The following is a 25,252-nucleotide window of genomic DNA, read 5'->3' on the forward strand; positions in this document are numbered from 1 at the left end:
ATTGAAAAGCTGTTTAGCTCATCTGGCCTAAGGAGGAAAAAGAAGAAGAAAAATCAGTCTTCAAGGGAGGCAAAGCTGTCAGACTCAGAAAGGCTTGTGCTTAGAGATAGAGAAAAGGAAGTAATAAAGACCAAGTGGCTACAGGTGCCCACCGGATCCAGGAGAGAGATGCTGCCCACCAAAAGGCTAGGATTTCATCAAAATACATTTTCCTACTTTAGACCTAAATGTCCTAAAGAAAGAAGAAGAAAAAAAAAAAAGAAAACAGTTCCTATCTTTGCATCCTCAGGTGTCCCCCCAAAGTTTACTAGATTGTTTCTTATATAGCTGTCTAGCAAAAAAAGAAAATCAAAACGTAATTTAAAACTGCATTTATAAATGGTCATTCTCTAGGCAAGTAGGCAAGTCAACAGTTCTGCATTGTCTCACGCAAAATTACATCAAGAATTGAAAAGGCATTGGTCAATGTTTCCTAGGGGTTTCTCTTTCCTACCACTCTCAACAGAAGGTAGCCAAAGCTGTGGGTCTGATAAGTTAGGCTCGCATATCTGTGAGCCTGAACTTACAGTCATCTTAAATGACATTTTTACCATCAGTGGGTCTGAAATCAAGCACAAACATTAAAAAAGGCAATCCAACAAAGGGGTATGTAAAAGATCTTCATCTACCTTGGCACCGACACCAGGGGAAGCGAGCTCATCCCACGGACGTCTGCACTTTGATACGCCAGCTGTGATAACGATGAAAAGTTAATGGAGTCTTATCTACATCAACCTGATGATCATAGACTTTGTTATTTTTTTTATTATTTTTTTTAAGGAAGGGATTTGTGCGGCATGAATATGAAGGCATATATTCACAGAATTTCTTAGATTTACGAGTACGGGCGCTACAAAGCCGTCGCTTCTCTGAGTAGATAAAGTGAGTCCCATGCAGTTACCATGTAGGGGTCTTTCAAATGAGACCACAAAATGGCAAACGGTTCCCCTTGTGTGTGGACATTAAAGATCCCTGAACCATTTCCAGAAGAGCAAGGGTTTAAGACCGTGCTGCTGTGCGTGTTCCTGGGACCTACCTTCAAGTCTAGCAGCCAGTGTCTCGCCACAGGCCGCTTAGTGCTTCAGATAGCCTGAAAAGTTCAATATATTTACTGAATTTATTTTAAAAATGTTCTACTGATGGCTTGAAAAAATCTTTTTAAAACAAAAAGCAAACAAAAGGTCTCTTCAGGTAAAGTTATATGAAATCCAACTTCCTTCCAAAATATTCGATTATCCCTTTTTGAACGTAAATGCCTCACTATTAATTTTATTTTGAAAAACAAAACAAACCAATATGTAATAAAAAAATCTTATAATCCATGATTCATGCTTTCCGATACAGGTAATGTAAAATAAATGATATAATCTACAAAACAATGACAAATGAGAGACTTGGGAAAGGTTATGGTTTGACAAGGTAACATTTTTGAGATCTGGACACCGATCAAATTGATGTACGTATTGGGGATGCGGTTCTCCCTGACAGTAAAGTCTTTACCAGTGTCTACAACATATAGAAGAGCCCATTGTGATGGCTTAACGTCAGCTTTTGTTCATGAGCTCCTTCATAACACTGAAACCAGGAAAATGATTTAAAGCAGTCCAATTTGTCTATTTCCCTTAATCTTTAACTATTCCCATACGTCTGGCTACATGATGTATGGCTCTTCATAAACCAATTTTTCAAAGATGTATACGACAGAAAAAAAAAGGCAGGCTCCTAACCTTTTATGTGTTGAACTTTATAAAGCTCTAGAAAACAGAATGCTTTCAGCTTTCTGAAAAGGGGGGAAAGTGTATTGGGAGAGAAAAAAAAAAGGTTATTTTTCTCTTTCCTTCTAATTTTTTTTTTTAGCAAATATTTACGGTCAGTAAAAGCAGGAAAGTGAGTAATTTCTAGGTGAGAAGGTGATTCCTGCTGTCCCATCTAAATGCCTCTTTGCATTTAAAAATGGTGATGGTCTTTATTTCAAAGCAATAGAATTTAAAATGGATATCTATAAATTAAAACCTTAAGCTTGTATGAGTCCACGGTGGGAGTATTGAGCTAGGAATAAAACCAGCCTGAGTGGGTGAGTAGATCAGAGGGAGTACAGATTAGCAGGTCTTCAATCTAAGGAACCCAAATCTTTACCTTCTCTAATAGAGGGAAAAGAAGAGTAATCAGAGAATTCATTCATTTTTGCCTATTTCAAATTGAATGCTCTGATATTTAAATCAGACCAGCCAGGCTGAGTGGTACAAGCCTATAATCCCAGGCTCCTCGAGAAGCTGAGGCAGAAGGATTGCACCCCATACTAAGTAATTTAGTGAGACCCTATCTGGAAGCAAAACCTTTCAAAATGGATAAGGGTGCAGCTCTCTGCTAAAGTGCCTGACTTACCTGAACAAGACCCTAGATTCAATGCCCAGTACTAAGAAACAGCAATTAAAAGGCATTTAGATTAATGCTTAATTAACTAACACCACTGTAAAGGTGGAAATGAAGAAGAATCTATCTCTTTGTGCATGGCTGTCACACGTATTTACAGGGCAGACACCTATTGTGTGCTTGGAGCTGGAAAAACAACTCTGAAGAAGATGGAGTCACGCCCTCTCCTCTAGGAGCCTGTATAATTTTAACTGAAAATTCAGCTTTAGGACAATTACTACCAGGTTACAATTACGATCTAGTCAACAAGCATTTTTCCCTCTCGTACTTTTAGTCCTTAAACCCTCCTGAGTTCAGTCCTTATGCAAATTTTTGTTCTGTACCTCGTGTTATTTTTAAGGTACGTTCTAATTTCCCAGCTGGTTTGGCCAAATTAGAGAACGCGGTCTTCGGTCATGAAAAGGCACAAAATATTAGAATCCTTGTGATGAATACAGAACGCAGCGTAGACTTGGCGGTTTTCACGCACCTAATGAGGTGCCCAGCCCAGTTCCTGGCACATTGCATATGACCAACACAAACGAGTTTACTATGTGCAAGCATTACTGTGTTCACCCCTAATATCCACAATGTCTCTGAGCAGATTAATATCAGATAAATTATTTTATAGCATAGCGTAGTATATCTTAAAATAGAAGAAGGTTCAAGGTGGGAGGGACCCAATGGGATATTGAAGTTACCGCATTTCTGTGTCTATTAACTAACTCATGCCATACCAGAATATATCCTTCCACAGACAGATAAGCTCTATTTTCTCCTGTCGATCTTATGAATAGGCCTTAATAGAATTATATAATAGTTAATGAGCTGTGATGCTTAATGCAACTTCCCTAAGAAGTAGCTCCTAGATGAGAATCGGAAAACAAAAGAGCAAAGCTGTCAGCCAGTATGGGAAATGTTACCATTTATTACCATTCCCAGGCATTAATGAAATCGAACATACCAAAAAATTGCACTTACAAAAACGTCATCAGATATCTGGGCCCGCAAAATGTGAGGTCAGTCTAGAACTTGTCTGAAAACTAATTAATCAATTAAAATAAATAAATAAAAGTCAGCAAGCTGCTGTGTATAAAGCATGTCGAAGACTTTTACCCTCAGCTTCATTGCAAAATGGTTCTATGATATTTTTTCCACATTATTAGACCAAATTATCATAAACGTCAAACCAATATCATAGCGTTGGCTTCTCAAGACAGGGCCAATGTATGTCTTGTGATTCATTCACCAAAGGAAACATTGAAATCACATCTTTCAGTGTGCATGTGTGTCTACACAGGAATTATGCACGTATGTGCATACATACTACAGTCATATGATACAGTAACATGATTCGTTATTTTTCAAATGAATTCATTTTGCAGGCCAGAGATCTAACATGCACAAAGTCAGGGCCATGGTTTGTCAGCTAGGGAGCCATTTTAATGTGTGTTTGTAATTTATGAGACCGTGAGGACAAAAGTCACAAGAAATGTCTACTTCCCCAAGCTAAGAGTATTCCAACTTCTGTTGCTTTTTATTGCTGGGAGTTCTAATTTTTTTAGCCTTATTCCAATTGTAGGCTAACAGAGTTGTCCTCGTCAGGAGATATGGAATAACGATACAAACGACAGGGCCTAAGAGCTTTGCCGTGTGCAAATGATGTGTGCTTTAACATAAATAAGCTGGCAGTGCTCTGAATAAAATACACTTACATGGCATTTGGTAATCTGCTATAATCTGTTTGCTTAGAAATCTTACCCCTTATCATTTCTAATCCACTGATAATTACTTTTAAAAATCAGCACAATAAAAATTATACCAGTACTTACGTGCTTATAATTGAATGTTTACTGTGTGATAGGAATTTGGAGAAGTGATATAGATACCATTGATCTATGTTTATAAAAATATAAATAGTAGTTAACTTTAATTTTAATTATTTGGTACTTTTACATATTTTATAATATTATTTTGAAAATTAAAAAAAAACTTAAGACACACTTTCACCTGTAAGGAAATAATTGCATCTCGCGATGTAGTTCGTTTGAATTAGCGTGATTAAAATTATTTCCAACAGTAAAAGGGAGTTTGAAATATATTCTTTAAATTTGTGTACTTTTAATCATTCTTTTTTAAAACTTCTCATACAGCTGAGAAACTGACTGTGGATCCTGTCTACAATGTAGGGTCAATGCTGTATTGAATTTCCAGACCATTTTCAGACTTCCTTCTGGCAATGGAAGCATTTTGACCACTGACACTCCCTATGGGTATATCTGACTATCCTGGTACAATACACCATTCCCCATTATTGAATCGACAACCAACTGCTGTAGGTTATTCATTGATTGAGTGTTTAAGTATATTCTTTAGGAGCAAATAGAGAGCTAATCTGTAAGCAATCACGTAAAATAAAAAAAAAAAAATTCAGCAGAATTCCGACTTCAAAGATGCTTTGAGCTACAGCACTTAATTACGTCCCCTCTTTGATTAGACTGTGTCACAGTCAATAAACATATGCAGAACCCTCTGTCTTTATATCACAGGAGGTTCCTCTCAGCCTTTCATTGTGTCTTCCAGAGAAACCATGAACGCACCTGCCAAATGTGCTGTGCAAGTTAAGACAGCAACACCTTCTTTCTCGAATAGCATTTGGTGGCCTGTTTGCAGCGTGTGCTTGTAATTTCTCTAATATGCATAACACTGAATAACAGGTGAATTGTTTCCCCCTCTGAAGACATGCATGCCAGTCAGCCCAACAAGTCTCTATTTAAGCACCAGCTCGAAGACCTCTTGCCGGGTCTCCTTAACAATGCAGAATCTGGGAGGGTATGTGATAGCATGTGAGAAAGCAGACAGCCCTGTACCCCTTCTGCCAGTGCGCGTTTAGGGCAGCTTTTCGCCATGACATCAGCCCAGCTGCAGTGTGGAAGGCAGGAGTTCTGAGAGCCAGGGCAAGGCAGAATACTCCTTGAAAGCATCTGCTCTCCCTCTTGCTCGAAAACAAAGATGAATGTTCTGCCTCCTTGAAGCAAAAACGGTTTTGGAGGGGCGGGAGGATATCTCTGCCATTATCAGGATGCGTTTTTTATTTGAATTAAATGGATAAGGGCTGAGATGTCTTAACAAAATAGGCATTGAGAAATATAGAAGAATAAAGTTTTTAAGATCTATCCTTATCTTTAATGAAAAGCAATATAGAATGGTATGTGTATCACAAATACACACTCTTTAAAAAAAGAAGCAAGATGGGAGAAACATGCACATGTCACTTATTTGGGATTGTCATTGTTATTTATTTTCCTGCTTTTTTGCAAAGCATCTGATGGGTAGTAAGGTCTTATTTGTTCTTGTCTCTTGCAATGAAGTCATTATGAAATCCCTGCTCTGTCGGCATCAAAGAGAATAGAAGCCCCAAATGTTACTAACAATAAACATTTAAAAAAAACACACGATTTTCTCTATTTTTTTTCTGAAGTGAAACTGCCACACTGTTAAATGTTGGTGCTTTTTACTTAATTGTTTTCATGTTAATAGCTGCGTGGTAGGCATCAGGAGGAGGGTCTTCATCTGCCTGACGCCTTCCTAAGGCAAGTCAGTAAAGCCTAACGACCATTCCAATTAGTGAAATGCTTGTGTATTTTGAGAGATCACCGAATACAGAAGTAGATTTTGCCTAATACAACGTTGCAGTAATATTGCTGTTCAGGGGAGTAAATAACCAGGGGATAGAAACCAAATTTTAAAATACAAGAAGAAAACAATGGGGAAGAAAATGTCACGGTCAATGTCACACCACTCGCCTCTCCTGTAAACTTTTTTGAGTTCTTCCAGTGCGTTAATTAATGACCTAGGTCAGTTAATCTGTGTGATTACTCTGACGAAATTTGTATCTGTGCCTATTCACAAAGGACATTGCACTATGGGACACAAGCCTAGAAATGGAACGAAGTTGTTTATGAAATAGGAGGGAAAGCATACTGGTTGAAAATACAAAATGTGCAGCTGGTATAAAGTTGAAGACGGATGGTGTGCTCTGCTCATCTAGAGGCTTCTGATCCTGAAAAACTCTGAAAGTGAAAGTGAGGCGGAAATGTTATATGAACACTTTTATAGTCTTTTGACAACATCACAAAATATTATCTTATTCTTTTGCAAATTATGGTTTTGGTTGGTTAGATTTTGCAATGCTGTGAACAGTACTTCCCAGCTTTAAGTGAGTGAGGCTATTACTATTGTGTGCCTGTCTGTGTGTGTGTGTGTGTGTGTGTGTATACAAATACAATATTTGTATTGTATGTAACTTCTTAACTATATATTTATACTTTGAAATGAATATATTAACAATCTACTCACTGAGAAGGGCACTAAAGAATTTTAATGGAATAGCTTTGATTCTGCAAGGAAATTTCTTCCTTCAATTAAAGAAAAGTCCATGTAAGCTAAAGGTTAACACATATGTAGAAATGGTCACATCAAACAAACATTTAAAATTCAAGCCACTGCCAAAACCCAACTGCCTTTATCACATTGGAGTATGTTCGTATATGTATGTGAATTAGTGTCCAAGGTAACAACTTTCCAGTATCAAGAATTCCAACATGGAGGGGTAGAGGCCTTGCCTGGCATGTGTCAATCCCTAAGTTCGGTCTCCAGGTTCACAAAAAAAAAAAGTCCACCAAGAGGTTCTAGGACACATTTTATGGAGATGAGCATCTGTTTTCACTCACATGAAGAAATAGTGTTCCACCTGCCATGCTCAGCTTCTGAACTACGTCATCAGAGCCTTCTTTCATGTAAAAGCAATGATGAGCCGCCAAGTAGGATGTGTTGGATACCAGCAGCATCCAGCACTCAGAGCTCAGAGCCCTTCTCCATGGGTACAGCCCTGCCACATAGGCAGTCAGCCCTTCCACATGGGCAGACTCCTCAGCTGCATTGACACCTTAGAGGAGAAGCTGAAAACACAGCCAGTGTCTGCTACCAGTGGATGCTCAGAAGAATCAGCACATGCACACACCCCTGGAAGGGCGTCTCACACACCACTAGAAGGATGTTCCCTTGACCACTCACAGAAAACTATCATTTTTCTCTCTGAAATTGTAAAAATGGGAGAGTTTGTGTGGGGTGCTTTCAAAATCTGAGGATGCTTAACTCTCATTCAGAGACTGAAGTTCTACATGTTGTACTTACTATTGCGACAGTAAGCAACACATTTTCTCCTCAAAGCTACTCTGCACTCCATGCCACCAGACAACCTCTGAACCAAGTTAGAGCCTATGACAGCCATCTTTCATTTGGTGTAGGAATGAACACATTGCCAAATAGTATGTGATGCGTCTCTCAACTTTAAAACAAAATGAAATAGACTCCCATGCACCGATGCATGGTTGATGTATTACATATTAACTCGTTTTGAGTCTTTCTAGTTTTATTATGCTTAGACAACTCAGATAATTTCTAATATCCAATCATTTACTTTTATCTGCTATTTATATAGGTTGGTTATATAATTATTGACAGAAGTAGGACTCCGTTCTTCAGTACTAAAGCTTAATGTACCTGATGATCTTGTTGAAGACACTTGAATCAAACGAGGCATCCTGTGACTTTCACCTGGTTTACAGGTAGTGATCGTGCAAGCTGAAAACAGCGAACAAGATTTTGAGAATTTGTTTGTGGAAAAAAAGAGAGAGAGAAAGGCTGAAAGAAAATCATTAGCCGGATAAGCTTGAAGCTTAGCAGGGAGAAGCTTGCTAGAAGGTTCCACCGGGGTTTATTTGCTATTGACATATACATGTATTTCCCTCTCAGCTGGAATGACTCCAAAAGGGCTGTCATGGTTGGTTGAGTAAATAATACACGCTTTAAAAAACAATTATAAATCTGTGTTCACCTGATGGACTTTGTATTCATTCCAGTCAATTGGGCATATAATACTCGTTTAAAAAATGAGTACATATAATGCATTAAAAACTGCTTAAACGCCCATTTAACCGGAGGGGCCAAAACAGCTCTAAAATGGAGCATGTGATTAACACTAATGGAACTTATGCATATGTAATGAAAGGAGAACCCCAACCCCTTTTAAACAGGGCTGTGACAGGAGAGTGACAGCTGGGAGATACGAAGGTTTAAGGTTCCCATTGTTTGTACAGGCACCTCTGCCCTCACAGTAACCAATAATTCCCACAGTGGTGAATCTTGGGGTCCCAGGCAATGAGTGTCCTGATATTGAAGGTAAAACAGCGCTAAAGGAAAGGCAGTAACAGCCTGATAACGTAAGGAACACTGTGCCCTAATTGGATTGCTTCCCTTCTGAGGTAGCTATCTACTTATGATAGGTCCTGTTTTACATGAAGGTCTTACTCAGGATTCCTTTTATTTTACCTGTGTGTCCAGGTCAGGGTATGGATGTATGTGTATGTTTGTGCGTGCATGTTTGTGTGTGTAGTGGAGTATATGTGTATATGTGTATATGTATGTCTATCTGTATGTGTGTGAGTGTGTGTGTGTGTGTGTGCATGTGTGCATTGGAATATGGAAGAGGGAGGTTAACATCAAGTATCTTCTTCAGCCTTTCTCTGATTACTTTGCTCTCAGTGCACACAGAGTTAACTAGGTCCAGTTAGTCTGTCTAGCCAGCTTGCCCTGAGGATCTTCTCTATCTGCCTCCTGGTGCTGGGATCACAGAACCCTTAATTTTCCTTAACTTCCCTTCAGTTCTGGGGGTCTGAACATCAGTCTGAATATTTGCACAAGGAAAACTTTATCCACCAAGTCATTCTCTCTGGTCTAAAGACTTTGTTTTTAATGATACCGAGCAAAAGAAAGGCCTGTACAGTTCTTTAAGTTATCAATAGCCACAGTTTTGGAAGATAACCTCAAATTATTTAAGACTTGGGGTGCTTTCTACTTAAATATAACAAAGGATAAAAACAACACTCAGCATAAAAACAGACATGATTTTTTTGATTATTTGTTTTTCGGTTGGAGTTTCAATAAAGTATTCCTTAATGACTTTGTATCTCGTAGAATGTAAGAACTATTTTAAAAATTTCCTGGTGACCAAAAGACTTCCCCATCAGCCTGAAGCACGGACCTGAAATTATCAATAGAGATGCTCTGTAGTGAGATTGCTTAGCATGATAGCGATCCACTATTAAAGGCAAGCACATCTGTGAGGACATTATTGCAATCGCCCTCACTTTGTAGTTCACTTCCCAGAGAAAATATCACTGAGCTGCAATGACCAGGTGGTCCTCAGTGAGGATGGGATGAAGGAGAGAGGAGTTCTGATGGGAGCCAAAGCAGAGGATGTCAGTGCACCTTCAGATGATGTGAGAAAGAAGACTCTGGACAAGCACCGGGTCACTGAAGGCCATGGAACTCTCAAAGAACTCTCCAGAAAATATTTCTATACATTTTATGGATAATTTTCACTCTAAATAGAGGTTTCAGATAAGTAAACACTTTAAATGATCTAAAAAGGGAAACGGAGAGTACAAAGTAATCAAGCGGGTTATGGAACAGATGAAAGCTGACAGGAAACTTTGATACCTTTGAGAGCCGCTAAGAGACTAGAAAAGTGTACAGCCACGAAAGTCCCTTAAACACCTTTACAGGTAGCTCTTGTCTCTGCAAAGCTGGCATGTTCTGTGTGCTACTTTTGTATTCCCATGAGGCCAGGGCTGCCTCTCTAACTGCCAGTTGTAGCCTTAACAATAAATCCCTATAAATTGAGCATTGCAAACCCAAGGTCCCAATCTGCTGAGAGCAATAAAATATGGACTACAAGAAAAAGGGCAAGGAGATCTCCTTTCAAACTTGGTGCTGCCTTTCTTGTCCAGGGACAGTTCTTTGCCGAAATGCCATCACCTACTGCATATCACTCTGGTCCTAGACACGTGAATTAGATAGATGGTTAGAAGGATGGCTGTGCTTGATTCTCCTTTCATTCTTGTCCCCATGTATCATCCAAGTAAAGTTCTGTGCTAGGGAAATCAGTGACATTCTCATGTAAAAGAAAACAGACTGAGGAATGTCTGGTGGGAGGAAGTATAAGCAAGAATAGGCTGCCAGAAAGTCCTGTTGCGAAGGAACTGTATCAAGCTCATCACTTCCTCTCATTAGCCTTATCTGTGATGTGTGCGGAGGCTAACTTGAAAAATTGTGTAACTTGCCCAATACACATATTGAGCATACCCCATGCTTTCCCCCCTGGAAGTTCAGTGTTCATTCAGAAGTACACAGTCCTTACCTCTCTGGAACATACTGAATGCAAGATCTGAAAAAGCAACAAAAGACTGTGGGAAATGAGCTCCAAAGTGCCTGGGGTAGGATGCTAGAGAAAGCTAAAAGGCTGGAAGCAACCAAAGAGGCAGTGGGGATAATTCTTGTGCAGAAAATAACACACACATGAGACCAGAAGACAAGCAAAATTGCAAGGCTAATAGTTGCAAAAAAAAAGGAGATATTAAAAAGTTCAATAAAGGACCCCTCAAACAGGAATTTGTATATAATCTTAGGTTTGGACAAAACATTAAAGACAGTGAACAAGATCAAAATATAATTATATTTGTGTTATTCTGATATATCTAACTTGAATATATAGCAATTTGAAAAGGAAATAATTTAGGTTTTATTAAAAGATCAGTAAGTATAACTTTATCTATGCTAAGTACCAGTTACGGATGGCTCTGCTTCAGATGTTAACACTATTGTTACCTTTGAAGTAACAGGAAGAGGATAGTGTCTCTGCCTTTGGTACATTATGTCGGGACAATACCTAGAGAATAACTGGATATAACTAAAGGAAAGAAGGATAAGCTTCAAGAGGGCCACTCTTTTTACATTTAAAAAAAGAAGAAGAATTAGACTCATGGCAATGTCCAAACTCAAAAAAAAAAAATAGAGTAAATCACAAAGGATTATTTTGCTTAACAACTTATCACTGGAAGTAACGAGGAAATGGTTTAAAACAACAATTCTGATTTAACAAGCTAAAAATGAATATTTCTAAAGGTTCACAGGTCTATTAGCTCTTCATATTTAAAAATGGTCATGCTACCAAAAGCAATCTGCAGATTCAACACTATTCCCATCAAGATTCCAACACAATTCTTCACAGACATGGAAAGAGAAATTCTCAATTTCCTATGGAAAAACAGAAACCCAGGATAGCAAAAACAATCCTTAACAAGAAAAGAACTCCTAGGGGAATCACCAGCCCTGACCTCAAGATGTACTACAGAGCAAGTGATAAAAACTATATAGTATTGTATTGGTAGAAAGATAGGCAGGTCGATCAATGAAATTGAATTGAAGATCTAGAAATAAACCTACACACTTATGGACACTTTATCTTTGACAAAGAAGCCAAAAAAAATACTCAATGGAGAAAAGAAAGCATCTTCAATAAATGGTGCTGGTTTAACTGACAGTCAGTATGTAGAAAAATAAAAATGGATCCATATGTATCACCTTACACAAAGCTCAAGTCCAAATGGATCAAGGACCTTCACATAAAACTACATACATTGAATCTAATAGAAGAGAAAGTGGGAAAAATAGCCCCGAACCCATTAGCACAGGGGGAAGTTTCATAGAACTCCAATGGCTCAGATTCTAAGATCAAAAATTGATAAATGGGACCTCATGAAACTGAAAAGCTTCTGTAAGGCAAAGGTCATAGTCACTAGGACAAATTAGCAACCTACAGATTGGAAAAGCATCTTCACTGACTCTATATCCGATAGAGGGCTAATATCCAAGATATATAAAGAAGTCAAGAAGCTAACCTCGAAAAACCAAACAACCCAATCAAAAAATGGGGTATAGAACTAAACAGAAAATTCACAGCAGAGGCATCTCGAATGACCGAGAAACACTTAAAGAAATGTTCAATGTCCTTAGTCATCAGAGAAATGCAAATCAAAATGACCCTGAGATTCCACCTTAAACCAATCAGAATGGCTAAGATCAAATGCTCAGGTGACAGAATATGTTGCCGAGGATATGGAGAAAGAAGAACACTCCTCTGTTACTGGTGGGATTACAAACAGCTACAACCACTCAGAAAAAAGTCTGGTGGTTCCTCAGAAATTGGAAATAGATTTAACTGAAGAACCAGCTATACCACTCTTGGACATATACCCCAAAGAAGCCCCACCATGCCACAGGGGCACATATTCCACTATGTTCATAGTTGCCTTATCTGTGATAGCCTGAAGATGGAAACAACCCAGATGTCCCACAACAGAAGAATGGATACAGAAAATATGGTTCATTTACACAACGGAATACTATTCAGCTATTAAGAAGGAGGACATCATGAGTTTTGTGGGCAGATGGATGGAACTAGAAAATACCATCCCTAGTAAGATAACTCAGACCCAAAAGGCTATGCATGATATGTACTCACTAAGAAGTGGATATTAGCTAAAAATGTACAGAATACCTAGGATACAATCTACAGAACTCAAGAAAGTTACCAAGCAGAAAATCTCAAGTAAGGATGCTTCAATCCCACTTGGAAGAAAGAAGAAAACAATCAAGGGAGGCAGCGGGAGGCATCTGGGTGGTGAGGGGACATGGGGGGAGCAGAGGGAGAACATGATCAGGTATGGGGTGGAGAAACAGGAGAGAAGCCCTGAGGGCCAGCAGAATGAATGGAAATATGCAACCTTGGGGGATGGGAGGTGGGGAGACCCTCTAGAAAGTACCAGAGACATGGGAGCTGAGAGACTCTCAGGACACCAAGGGAGGGACCTTAGATGAAATGCCCAATAGTGGGGAGAGTGAACTCATAGACTCCACTCCAGTATTAAGACAAAGCACCAAGGGGAGGGATGGGGTTGCCATCCCACGGTCAAAAACTCTGACTTGGAATTGTTCCTGTCTAAAAGAACTGCAGGGACAAAAATGGAGAAGAGACTGAGGGAAAGGCAGTCCACTGGCAGCCAAATTTGGAATCCATCTCCAGGGGAGGCTCCTGACACCGTTACTCATCGATGCTATGGTGTACTTACAGACAGGAGCCTAGCATGGCTGTCCTCTGAGAGGCCCGAGAAGTAGTTGACTGAGACAGATACAGATACTTACACCAAATCATTGGACTGAACTTGAGGACCCCTGTGGTTGAATTAGGAAAAGGCTGGAAGAAGCTGAGGAGGAGGGTGACCCTATAGGAAGACCAGAAGTCTCAACTAATCCGGACCCCTGAGATTTCTCAGACACTGAGCCACCAACTAGGTAGCACACAGGAGCTAGTCTGAGGCCCCTGACACATATACAGGAAAGGACTGTGTGGTCTGACCTCAGTGTGAGAAGATGCGCCTAACCCTTGAGAGACTTAAGGCCCCAAGGAATAGGGATACCTGGCAAGGAGGGGCATCCTCTTGGAGATGGGGGAGGAAGGCTGAGATAAGGACCAGTGGGAGGGCAGACCAGAGAGGGACAACAACTAGGTTGTAAAAAATAGTAATAAAAGTGATGATGATGATGATGATGATGATGATGATGATGATGATGGTGATGATGATGATGATGACCAGAACACTAAAGCTAAATTGTAAATTCTGGCTTTTCTGTAAGGTAGATTTCCCCCTCCACTCATAGAATAAAAGCTTTTATTTTTGTCTAGATTCATAATCTGAACTTCCCCAGGTTGCCAATGTCTAAGAAATAGCTTCAAGACTATAGATTAATCTGTATTGGGTGTACTTGACATGAATTTTTAAGAGAAATAGTGTCCTCAAATAAATGATCCCAACACAAATTTAAGATTCAATCAGCATTAATGGTGGTATTAGCAATGATAACTTCAATTACAAGCATAATGCATTTTCCTTTCAGAGATTAATTTATGTAGAGTGGGTACTTGGAGATTGCCCTGCCAGAGTCACACTTCAAATCTGCTCATGATCAAAGGAGAAGCATTTGTGCTAGCTTGATTTCAGATAAAGGAAAATGTTCTTTAAATGTATGTAAGTCATTTTCCAGACATACAGTTTCTTCAGACACTAGACAAAGGGGTATATGTTGAAATTAAAACAAATAAGATAAGACATTAATAAAAAGAAATCCACCACTTCCACTGAACTGTATTTTATATTCTGTTCAATCTGTAGATTAAGATAGCTATAAAAATACTGTGCTCTAGAATAATAAAAAATATGCAGTTGCCTTCAGTATTATTTTGTATCATTTTACTTTCTGAAACAAAAATTTTTATAGTTTTATTACTAAAATGGTAAGGTAATTCTAGGGACACGGACAGCTATTTTTAAAATGAAGGTCATGAGAGCACTCAGAAATGAAAAGAGCAACAAAAATCTGTAGTACTGCAAAGCTCAGAAGAATTGTATTCTCTAAGTAATTCGCAGAAATCAAATTAATTTTTCCTGTGGACTTTGACAAAATGGAGTAGAAAGATATACATTCTAAAAAATCCTATCAAATATGTAGGTTGCTATCTCTATATACTCTGTAAAAAAATTTTTTTTGGTTCTTTTTTTCGGAGCTGGGGATCGAACCCAGGGCCTTGCGCTACCTAGGCAAGCGCTCTACCACTGAGCTAAATCCCCAACCCCTATACTCTGTAAATTATACTGAGTTAAATAATTAAGAATTCTTTTTCAACTGTGAGTTTCTAGCATGATAGTAATGTCAGGTAACATTTGCTAATTATTTTTTATGCCATGCAAAGTGTATTTGATCCGTTAAGTCCCTTGGCATAGCTAAAATAACTAGGCCATTTTTCTATACGAATAAACAAAGCTTAGAATTCACTCTTCATCTGAATCTTCCAAGTTAGAGCATGGCAATTAGACCTTGATCCCCAAGGACATCCCTCTCAGTATGATCTTTAGCCTACCATGCTATCTATTGCTACTCTACTACTTCTGAGTCCTTTGGAAATGTGTGTAGTCTATGTAGTGGCTTCATGAGAATCTAAGGTGACCTGCCAATACCTTAACTACTGGGGGAAAAGGTATCAAGTACTGCCTTAGCTTGGTCATTGAGGTTATGTCAAGTGTAACATGTATGCATTTAGTTTTCTGTGTGCAAAATGGCTCTGGACTAAACAGATGCAGCTTTCTACACTAGCAGCATGTCTGGTGGTGGTATCTCTTACTATATAGGCCATCACATAGTCTTTAAAACTCAAAAAAAAAAAGACCTTCACAAAGGTTTTTCTTAACTATTTGAATATCATAAACATTAAGTGGTTCAACAGATAATTTGATATATAGTCAAAAACCCTTAGTAGGAAGCACAAAGAAAATAAAAGTCAAAGACAGTCCCATGAAACAACCAACTTCTTGGAGAGATTTTTAAAATTCGTCATTAAAATGTTAAGTGTACAGACCAGTACAAAATAACTCATTTAATGAGAGGTTGTGGAGGAAAGCCATAAACAATGTGCGATGCCAGGAAAGAAAGGGTGACGTGTATAATATCAAGAAAGCAGCAAGAGGCAGGGGAGTGGAAGAACTTGCTACCTAAGAAAAACTGAGTTCGAATCTCCAATGCCCACAGAAAGGCCAGAAGCATAGCATGAGCGTCTGTAACCCCAGCATTCCTCCAGGGAGCTAGAGGCAGAGACGGAAGAATCCCAGGAAGCTCCTGAGCTAGTTAATCTGATATACACATCAGAAAAGAAATGAAACAAACAAACAAAGCAAGACAAAAGAACAAAGAGGTTATCAAACAAGGTAGAAGGTAAGGAAAATACCCAGCATGGTGTGCTGTCTCTCTCTCTCCCTCCCTCCACCAACACCCCCCACAGGTGCGCACACACGTATGCATGTACACATCGATGTCCAAAGAGAAAAGATAGCAAAGCATTAAATTTTATACTACAGCTGATGAGCAGGACACAAGATCTGGAAAGTTGATGGAAGGAAGCTTACAAATGAGCCTTAAGGTCATAAAATACAGATTTAAACAAAATACAATCAAACCTGCTTTGATTTGGTTCTTAACTTGCTTTCATAAGTCAAAACAAAAATCCTGATATGGTACACCTTCACTCTAAGCATATGCAGTAAGAAAACTAAAATCAACCATATATAAATATATATGTATGTAAATATACATGGTTGTGCATATATGTGTATGTATATGTATATGTTATGTGCATATGTATGTGTATATGTATGATGTATATGTGTATGTGTATGATGTATATGTATATGTATATACATACATATGGAATCACAACATTTTTCATTTACCCTGAATTACATATATGTGTATACAAATATATATGAATGCATACACAAATATAATCTAAATGAAGTTGTGCCACTTGGGATGATGTTGTCAAATGTTTCTAATATAAGTTGAAATTCCTAATGAAAAAAATGTAAACTAGAAATACATATACTTACATGCACACATCCCTATGTGAGTGCATCTTTAGATTTTTAAAGTATGCAGTACAAATGTGTTCCCTCAGTCATTTTAATGTCACATGGTAGCAAGTTGGATCTTATATTAAAATTTAATCTTCCTTGTGCAAAAGCTTTCATTGCTGTTTTGTTTTGTTTTGCAAAATGCAACTGTTCAATTTGAGGCAAAAAGAAAAAAAGTAAAAGAAAATAGAGCTTCGATGACTGTTGAAGAGTTTGCGATTAATGCAGGAAGAAATTACCTTGGTTAGCCCTGCCTGTTCTCATTAAAATCTCAAAGTTCAACTTTGCTGAAGAGTTTGTGGGAATTTGATGGAAAGCCAAACTCAGTACACTGTGTTGTACAGTTTGATTTTTAATTACTGGATTGAAGGAGATGCTAGAAACGCCTTTGAAATGATTCTGTTGTTTGTGCAGCTGAATAGTTGCAAACCAGGTAAAATATTAATGCATGTATGATTCACAGAAATGAAAACCATCCTACCTATTTAGATAATGTCAACAAAACAGATAAACACTGTGTTCTTCAGAAACAGTACAAAATATTTGTTAGTGGAAGCCCGCATAGACATGTCGTGATTTTTTTTTCCAAAGAGGAGAATGTCGTGGACAGCTAATCCACATCAGCGTTATATGGAAGGAAGTCAAAGAATATGCTATGAATACAGCTGTGTTTAATCAATTAATCATGTAGCCGCTGTTACGCAAAGCTCTACAAGGTGTGCTATGATACACACTCATAGTGCTCGAAATCGGAGACAGAGGATTCATGAAAGATGGCAAAGAAGGTTTTCCTATTTCTTCTTCAAATCAAAACACAGTAAGGCTAGCTGAAAAGCTGGTCTAGAAATGTGGTGCATTTGGTGGTGATTGACAGAAGCTAGTACCAACCTTAGTTAATATCTAATAACAGTGCTCAGACTTCCACCAGTGGGTCTAAGTATGCAACTATTAACTGAGAACCGTTATGTGGGAGGTACAATCCAAAGCACTTCACGTGGAGGCTCATTACGTGGAGCTTCATTATTCCTTCAAGAACATCACTGTAGTCTTCAACTGGAACCTCTTTCTCCAGGAAACATTGGGATTGTCAGATCATGGGTTGGACATGGTACTACTATTCCTGTATAAGAGATTCATTCCAGATGCAATGCTAAAACTCCTCAGTGCACGTCTAGCCCCAAACAAAGATTAATCCAATTGTCATTCTCACTTAATGAACAAGAGGTGTGAGGTTTGAAGGGCAAATATCCCACTCCAGCTCTCATTAGAAACAAGTGACCCAGCTGGGATCAAACACAGTTCCAAAACACCAAGTCTGTTCTATCGAACTTACTGTTTGGCACCTCTCAGTAAACTCATTGCCCCCCCCCCCTTTTATCATTTCACAATGCAGCAATCCTCAAACTTTTATTCAGAATTCTTCACTTTAGTGTTGGGGCTGACTCCTACCTTATTTATTATTGTGGGTAACTCAGATTCTCACCAGCCAGTGTCTCACAAACATCTATGATTCTAACCATGAGTATTCCAGAAAGGCTACCTGGATATGTATCCTTTATCTCCTACTTAGATTTTGCCTCACTAAGACTTTACCCCTATTCTGTTTTTACTTCTCAACAAGCAACAAGGAATTCCCTGGAGCACCCCCTGTTGGGTTTTTCTGTCTCCTCTGTAGAATGGAATTCTGACTGTCCCAAGTACCTTCCAAGAAACACAAAGACATTGCACTCCCTGTTCTTTCTCTGCAAGTGTCTGTACAGTATCAGACGTCCCACAGGGGAGCCTCTAAGAGTTGACTTTCCCACTCTATGATAATAATGGTTCCAAGGGAAGGGATGCACAGGAAGCAGTAAATTTGGAAGAGGACAAATGACTAGTCAATCAGATCACCTGGATCAATCATGGCAAACAATGAGGTGACAAATGCCACAGCCACATTGCTGAAAGTGCCTTGAACTCATTGGTCCAGGAGACAACTTCCTGAACAGAACACCAATGGTTCAGGCTCTAAGATCAACAATTGATAATGGGACCTCATGAAATTCAAAAGCTTCTGTAAGGAAAAGACACTGTCCATAAGACAAAATGGCAGCCTCTAGATTGGAAAATGAGCTTCACCAACCCTACGTCCAACAGAAGACTCATACCCAAAATTTATAAAGAACTCAAGAAAATAGACACCAACAATCAAAATGACCCAATTAAAAATGGGGTACAATGCTAAACAGAATTTTCAACAGAGGAATCTTGAATGGTCAAGAAGCACTTAAAGAAATGTTCAACATCTTTAGTCATCAGGGAAATGCAAATCAAAATGACCCTGAGATTCCATCCTAGACCTGTCAGAATAGCTAAGATCAAAAATTCAAGGGATAGAACATATTGGCTAAGACATGGAGCAAGAGGAATAGTCCACCATTGCTTGTTGGAGTGCAAACTTGTAAGCCACTTTGGAAATCAATTTGCCAGTTTCTCAGAAAACTGAGAATAGTTCTACCTCAAGACTCAGATACACTGATCCTGGGCGTATACCCAAAATATGATCCACTGTACAACAAGGACACTGCTTCACTATGTTCATAGCAGCCATATTAATAATAGCCAGAAGATATAAACAACCCCAAAGTTCCTCAATCAAAGAATAGATACAAAAAATGTGGTTCAATTACACAATAATAATATTCAGCTATTAAAAACAAAAACATCATAAAATTTGAAGGCAAATGGATGGAACTAGAAGATATCCTGAGTGAGGTAACCCAGAACCTACAGGACATGCATCATATGAACTCACCAATAAGTGAATATTAGCCAAAATGTACAGGATAACCATGTTATACTCCACAGACCCAAAGAAGTTAAAAAAAAAAAAAAGGAAGGTCAAAGCAAGGATGCTTGAATCTCACTTACAAGGGGAAATAAAATAGTCATAGGAGACAGATGAAGGGAGGAAACTGGATGGGAAAGTGTATAGGGAGGGGAATGGAGGGAGATGTGCAGGAGCAGGTGTGAGGAGAGTTAGGAGAGAGGACCAGAGGGCCAAAAGAATGAATGGAAATCAGTACCTAGAGGGGGTAGAGGGAGGGGTTGGGGATTAAGCTCAGTGGTAGAGTGTTTGCCTAGCAAGCACAAGGCTCTGGGTTCGGTCCTCGCTCCGGGAGGGGAGAAAAGTACATATAGAGGGGGTAGAGGGGTTAGAGAACATCTCTAGGATGTCATAGAGACCTGGGATAGGATGCTATCAGGAGTCTATGGGGATAACCAACCTTAGCTGAAACTCCTGGCAATGGGGATATCAAATCTGAAATGGCTACACTCTGCAGCCAGGCAGGACCCAGAGTGGAGGGATAAGGATGGACACCAACCCCCCCAACAAAACTTTTAACCCAAAATTTGTCCTATTTACAAGAAATGCAGATACCCACAGTCAAACATTTAATGGAACTCTGAAGTCTTAAGTCTTAAAGATAAAGACATTGGAATGGGAAAGAACATTCAAGACAGAACAAATACATTGTCTAAGTGAAACCAAACCCACATTGCCCAAGTGAAATCCAGATTATTATGTGGATTCCGTTCCCAGCATTTGCAGGTTTCTGCCTCTTGACATCTGTACCAGTTCCTTCCGTCCTGGTTGAAGCACGACACTGACACACAGTCCCAATTGTACACAGCCATACGCAAAGCAGACAGGGGACCATAACTGAGCTCTTGAAACTTACTTCAGGATCCAAACTAACAAATAGCTTCTGTAAGCCACCCTTTACAAGTCTTTAGATTGCCACAGATCAGAATTACCCACTGGGGAATGCAAACCAATCTAGTTTCTCCTCTATGATCAAGGGTGAAATGGGAATCCTGTGACATCCAGAACCTTCAATCGTCCTGTGAAGAAGGGAAAATGAACACTGGGTTTGCCACACCATGACGTCATCCCTAGCTACCTCTACTCCCACCTTCACATGCCCCTCTTTGCAGGTTGCTCATAATGCCCGCTTTAATTCCTCAAGGGAGGCAGAGGAATGATCATTGAAAAGACCAGCATGGTTCAGAAATTCAGACATACTTCCCGTAAGACAGGCTCTCAAGAAAAAAATGATTAGATCCTATCTAGGATTGCACGAGAAGCAGCTGAGTACCCTGAATCCCAAAGGTGAGCAAGTGATGGGGGTACTGAGTAACGTACCACAAGCTTCCAGGTAGTTTCTCCATCATCTGCCAACCAATCAAATGTTTTAGGAATAAATTATAGTACTTCTCCAAGAGCTGCTTCTAAGGGATCCTTGGCTTAAAATTGCCAGTTGTAATTTTCTGCTAACCCCACCCATCATCTAACCTAAATACACCACACACACAGAGAGAGAGAGAGAGAGGGTAGGGAGGGAAAGACAGGGAAGGGGAGAGACAGGGGGAGGGAGAGGGAGAGGAAAAGGGAGAGGAAGAGACAGGGAAACGAGGAGACAGGGACACAGAGAGAGGGGGATTATGCATTCAAACACATACACACAAACATGGCAGAAGGGAAAGAGCCATGTGTGTGCACACACACAAACACGCACAGGTACACACCATTTATCCATTTAGTCAGCATGTCTCAGTGTTTAGATAAAAGGAAAGCAAACTGGATAAACCAGACTACAGCTTGTGCAGTTGCAGCATTCTGGAAGTTTCTCTTCCAACACACAAGTCTGCCACGTTGCCATAGTCATCTAGAGCTCACTTATCTTTTCACTTGTCACTTGAAAGCAGGGACTGATGTGCAGGGTAGCTGTAGAGTGTGGCTAGGAGTCGTCACATCCAGGGGAACATGTCTGAGGACCCCTCTGTCTCCCCAAAAGCACTGTCCAATGGTCTTGAGTCCTTGAAGGCTTGAGCACATGTCTTCAGAGGTGTCAGGAGCATAGGTAAGCCCACTGCAGTGCTTTGCCCAGGGTGGAGTATAATATTAATTAGTCACCTTCTTGATTATTCAGTCAAAATATGCCAGACTGAAATAAATTACATTCTTAGCACATATTTCACACCCCTGGATCAAGTCTTGCAAGCGTTTTCTTTTATTATTTATAAGATCATGTGCTGTCTTCCTGTGGAAAATGAGATGGTTTGCATGAGGAAAAGGTAAAAGAAATGCAGAGAAATGAAACAATCAGATATTCCCTAATGATATTTAGAAATAGAAAACTTGCTACTGTTACATGCAGCGTGCTCCATCTTTTGAGATTTAATGGCTCTCTTGTGGTTTAATGGAGAATTACTTTCAGTAATTGATTATTAAAATTTAAAATTGCTAACCATCTTCATTATTAGATGAGCGAACATGTTATCCTTGTAATTAAAAAAAGCCCGAGACTCCCTTTCATCCTGTTGACAGAGCGGCCAGACTGTCTCCACACTCAGACTTGATGGTTTCAGGCTTCTTGTTTGACAAAAATAGCCAGCCAGTCATTTGATGATGAAAATGCAGAACATCCACAGAGACTGAACAGAAAATATAATGAACAAAAAAAATAAAATAATAAAAAGCCCTACAAGCTAATTAAAGTTTTCAGTCCCGACTCATTAAATGCTGTGTATCAGTTATGTGATATTTCAATGTGCCACACTCAGGTAACACGGAGGCACTGATACATTCTCTTCAGCCTCCCTCCATGTGCCCTCAGAAGGCAATCCAGCAGTCCCTCCTCCATGAACAGTAGCATGTGACCTTTGACATTTCACCTCAGATGTTTACTATTACAAATTGGTGGCTTCCAGAAGCAAGCTCTACAAAGAGGACACAGGAAAACGCCCGTTGTCGTGTTTCGTTGTATTGAATGTGCAGAGTATCTTACATACAGAGATTCCAACGCTCAAACCTTCCACTGAGGAAAAGGGGGTAGCCCCAGACCTCACGAAGTCCACATCCAGCGGAACTGACAATCAGCTTTTCCTGCTCTGAGAGTAGGGATCTGCCTGCACTGGCGCCTGCATTTCCTTGCAAGTTCTTGTCATGTTAGAATATCCGTTCTGTGCTGGTAGCGCTCAGTGACTTCCAAACAGAGATTTTATGACTGTCAATGGAAAAGCCTATCCAAAAAGACACTGTCGTCCCTCAGCAGTTAGACAGATGTCAGCCTGTAGGAAAGAAAAATCAGCAGACTTAAGATGTAGAAATTCTGACTGAAGCAAGAATTTCTGTTCGTGCAGATTAATGCTGGAAATCAAGGAAAGACATACAGCCTCAGCCATTTAGCTCAGGAAACCGTTGCTTTGAGTACTGATATCAATGAATTACCAGTGCTTTTTCTGAGCCAGTGTCACAGGCTGTCCTCTCTGACTCAATCTGGCCAGGGTTGATTATTACCAAACAAATAAATATGCTACCCTCGGCCCTCATTCTGAGGCTGCAGAATGGGTGGGTAGTGTGTTGATCCAGCTGTGGAACTGTGCTTGTGTTTGTCCTTGTGTTTATCTTCCAGATTAGATTATGGACCCCACAAGACCGAGAGCAATTGCTTTGATTTCTTTTGCTACGTTTGATTAGCTATAACCTCCCCCTAACATCGAGCTCCCCAACATAAGGCAGTGCCATCACCGTATCTTATTTGTTTAAAGGATTAAGAAAGACGTTTGACAAGAATGGGGGCTCCTCTAATTAAATATAATCTTAAACTTAGATTCCATATAAATATATTTTTTGAATTGAGGACCTGTTCTGCGTGGTGGTAATTTTTAACACAGAGTTTCACACACACACACACACACACACACACACACACACACACACACACACACACACACACACACACTCCAAAGCAAAGAAAAATAGATAATTCCTTCTCCATGCACAGGAGATAAAGAAAAGCATCACATTAAAGAGTAGCAGGGAATAATTCTCCCAGCTTTTCACAGCTGCTCTTCTTAGTTCCTTCAGATCGTGTTCAACAATTTCACAAAGTCATTAACAAATGAGAAGACGCCTTCCACCTTCCGCAGCCTCCCTGCTTTTGATGATGTGGCCGTTTATCTGAATGTAAAATGCCAACTTGCTTTTAAGGCTAGCACATGTTACCCCTCCGTAATCACTTTCCTATGCCCAAACATCATGGCACTCCATCTACTGTAATGAATCACACTTCAGGTGCCACTATTAAATTATATGTGTGCTAATAGCATAATCCCCATTTGATCATTTTCCTACCTTTTGCAGCACCTAGCAGAGTGCTTTTAATGTATAAGAGGTTACAGTATATATTACCTGAATGTTAAATGAACTGGAGAAAATGGCCTCACCCTGGACTTTTATCCTCTTTTCAATTTCCTTTCTTAAATTTAAGTGTGAATGAGAGGAATTAGTCAATACAAGTACACTAGTAGTAAAAGTTTTAAAAATACTTTCTTTGTCATCGAGGATTGGAAAATTCTCTCTTAGATAAATTCTTCATTTTCTCATCCTAGCCAAGGTATGGTAGTTTCAGTTTCTCAAGTCACAAGCTAGCTCGCTCTCTCTCTCTCTCTCTCTCTCTCTCTCTCTCTCTCTCTCTCTCGGGAGGGCAGGGGTGTGAATGGGTGTGGGTGCGTCCGTCTTTCTCCTTACCCAGTTCAAAACGCATCTACAGACTAGACCTTATCATGTCCATCACCTTCTTCCAAAGCATCATCTGCCATCTGCCTTGATTTAAACATCTCTAAACAGCCATCCCCATTCATCATTAGACATCTCTAATATCTAAAAACTCCGCGCTGCAACACCAATGCTCAAAGCCATTCCTCTGCCCAAACCCTCCAGTGACCTTCCCACATTCAGTACAACCACCTGTGGAATCCCGCAGACTCTTCCTGCTCCTCTTCATCTTCAACACCTCTGCTGCCTTCCCATACTGTGCTGACTCCAGGAAGACTCCCCTCCCCAGCCACACGCACACTGCCCAGTTGCTGTTTTTAACAGTGCTCTACTATGCAAGAAGTGTTCAAGGCTTTGGTACCCCCTCATTCCTGGATATTGGTCCCCAATCCATTGGAGGTAGAAACTGTTCAACTGTCTCCTTATCACTACAATCTTCAGAGATATTTGATAGAAACCAGGATGTTTCCCCTACAGCTAGTTAGTTGGTTGATTTAACTCGTGAAGGCTGTTTTTAAATGGAGGAACAGATAAAGCTATAAACTATTTGCTAAAACAACACTGTGTCAGAGGAAAACCGAAGGGTTTATATAATTTGGGGACTAACTATGGGCACATAATTTCAGAATACTGTGGCTTCCTTGAGGAAAAATGAAAATGCACCATATTTTTGTAGTACACACAATGTAAGTTTATCCCTGACAAGCTTACAATTGAATGATACTCAGACTATGGTTATTTTATTTGGCTTTGTCAATTACTGGGGATTGCTGCT

The 25,252-nt window shown here is 39.6% G+C and overlaps 1 protein-coding gene across 3 annotated transcripts in view; it reads right to left on the bottom strand.

Moving 5' to 3' along the window:
* Positions 1-25,252, bottom strand: part of LOC147995485 (uncharacterized) — a 58,039-nt gene that overhangs the window by 27,704 nt on the left and 5,083 nt on the right. Inside the window, exons 2-3 of one of the 3 annotated variants that reach the window (XR_015683530.1) lie at positions 21,514-22,988; positions 8,017-8,097 (exon numbers count right to left, since the gene is read on the bottom strand). Coding sequence is in view for 1 of the 3 variants with exons in the window: in XM_087654918.1 (XP_087511044.1) it covers positions 8,017-8,097; positions 21,444-21,465 (103 nt within the window). In the remaining 2 variants the exon portion in view is untranslated. Of the gene's footprint in view, positions 1-8,016; positions 8,098-21,443; positions 22,989-25,252 lie in introns of all 3 variants that reach the window. The other 2 variants (XR_015683531.1, XM_087654918.1) reach the window with 2 other exon arrangements.

The sequence above is a fragment of the Rattus norvegicus genome, chromosome 3, assembly GCF_021556685.1.
Source record: "Rattus norvegicus strain SHRSP/BbbUtx chromosome 3, alternate assembly SHRSP_T2T, whole genome shotgun sequence".
NCBI lineage: Eukaryota > Metazoa > Chordata > Mammalia > Rodentia > Muridae > Rattus > Rattus norvegicus.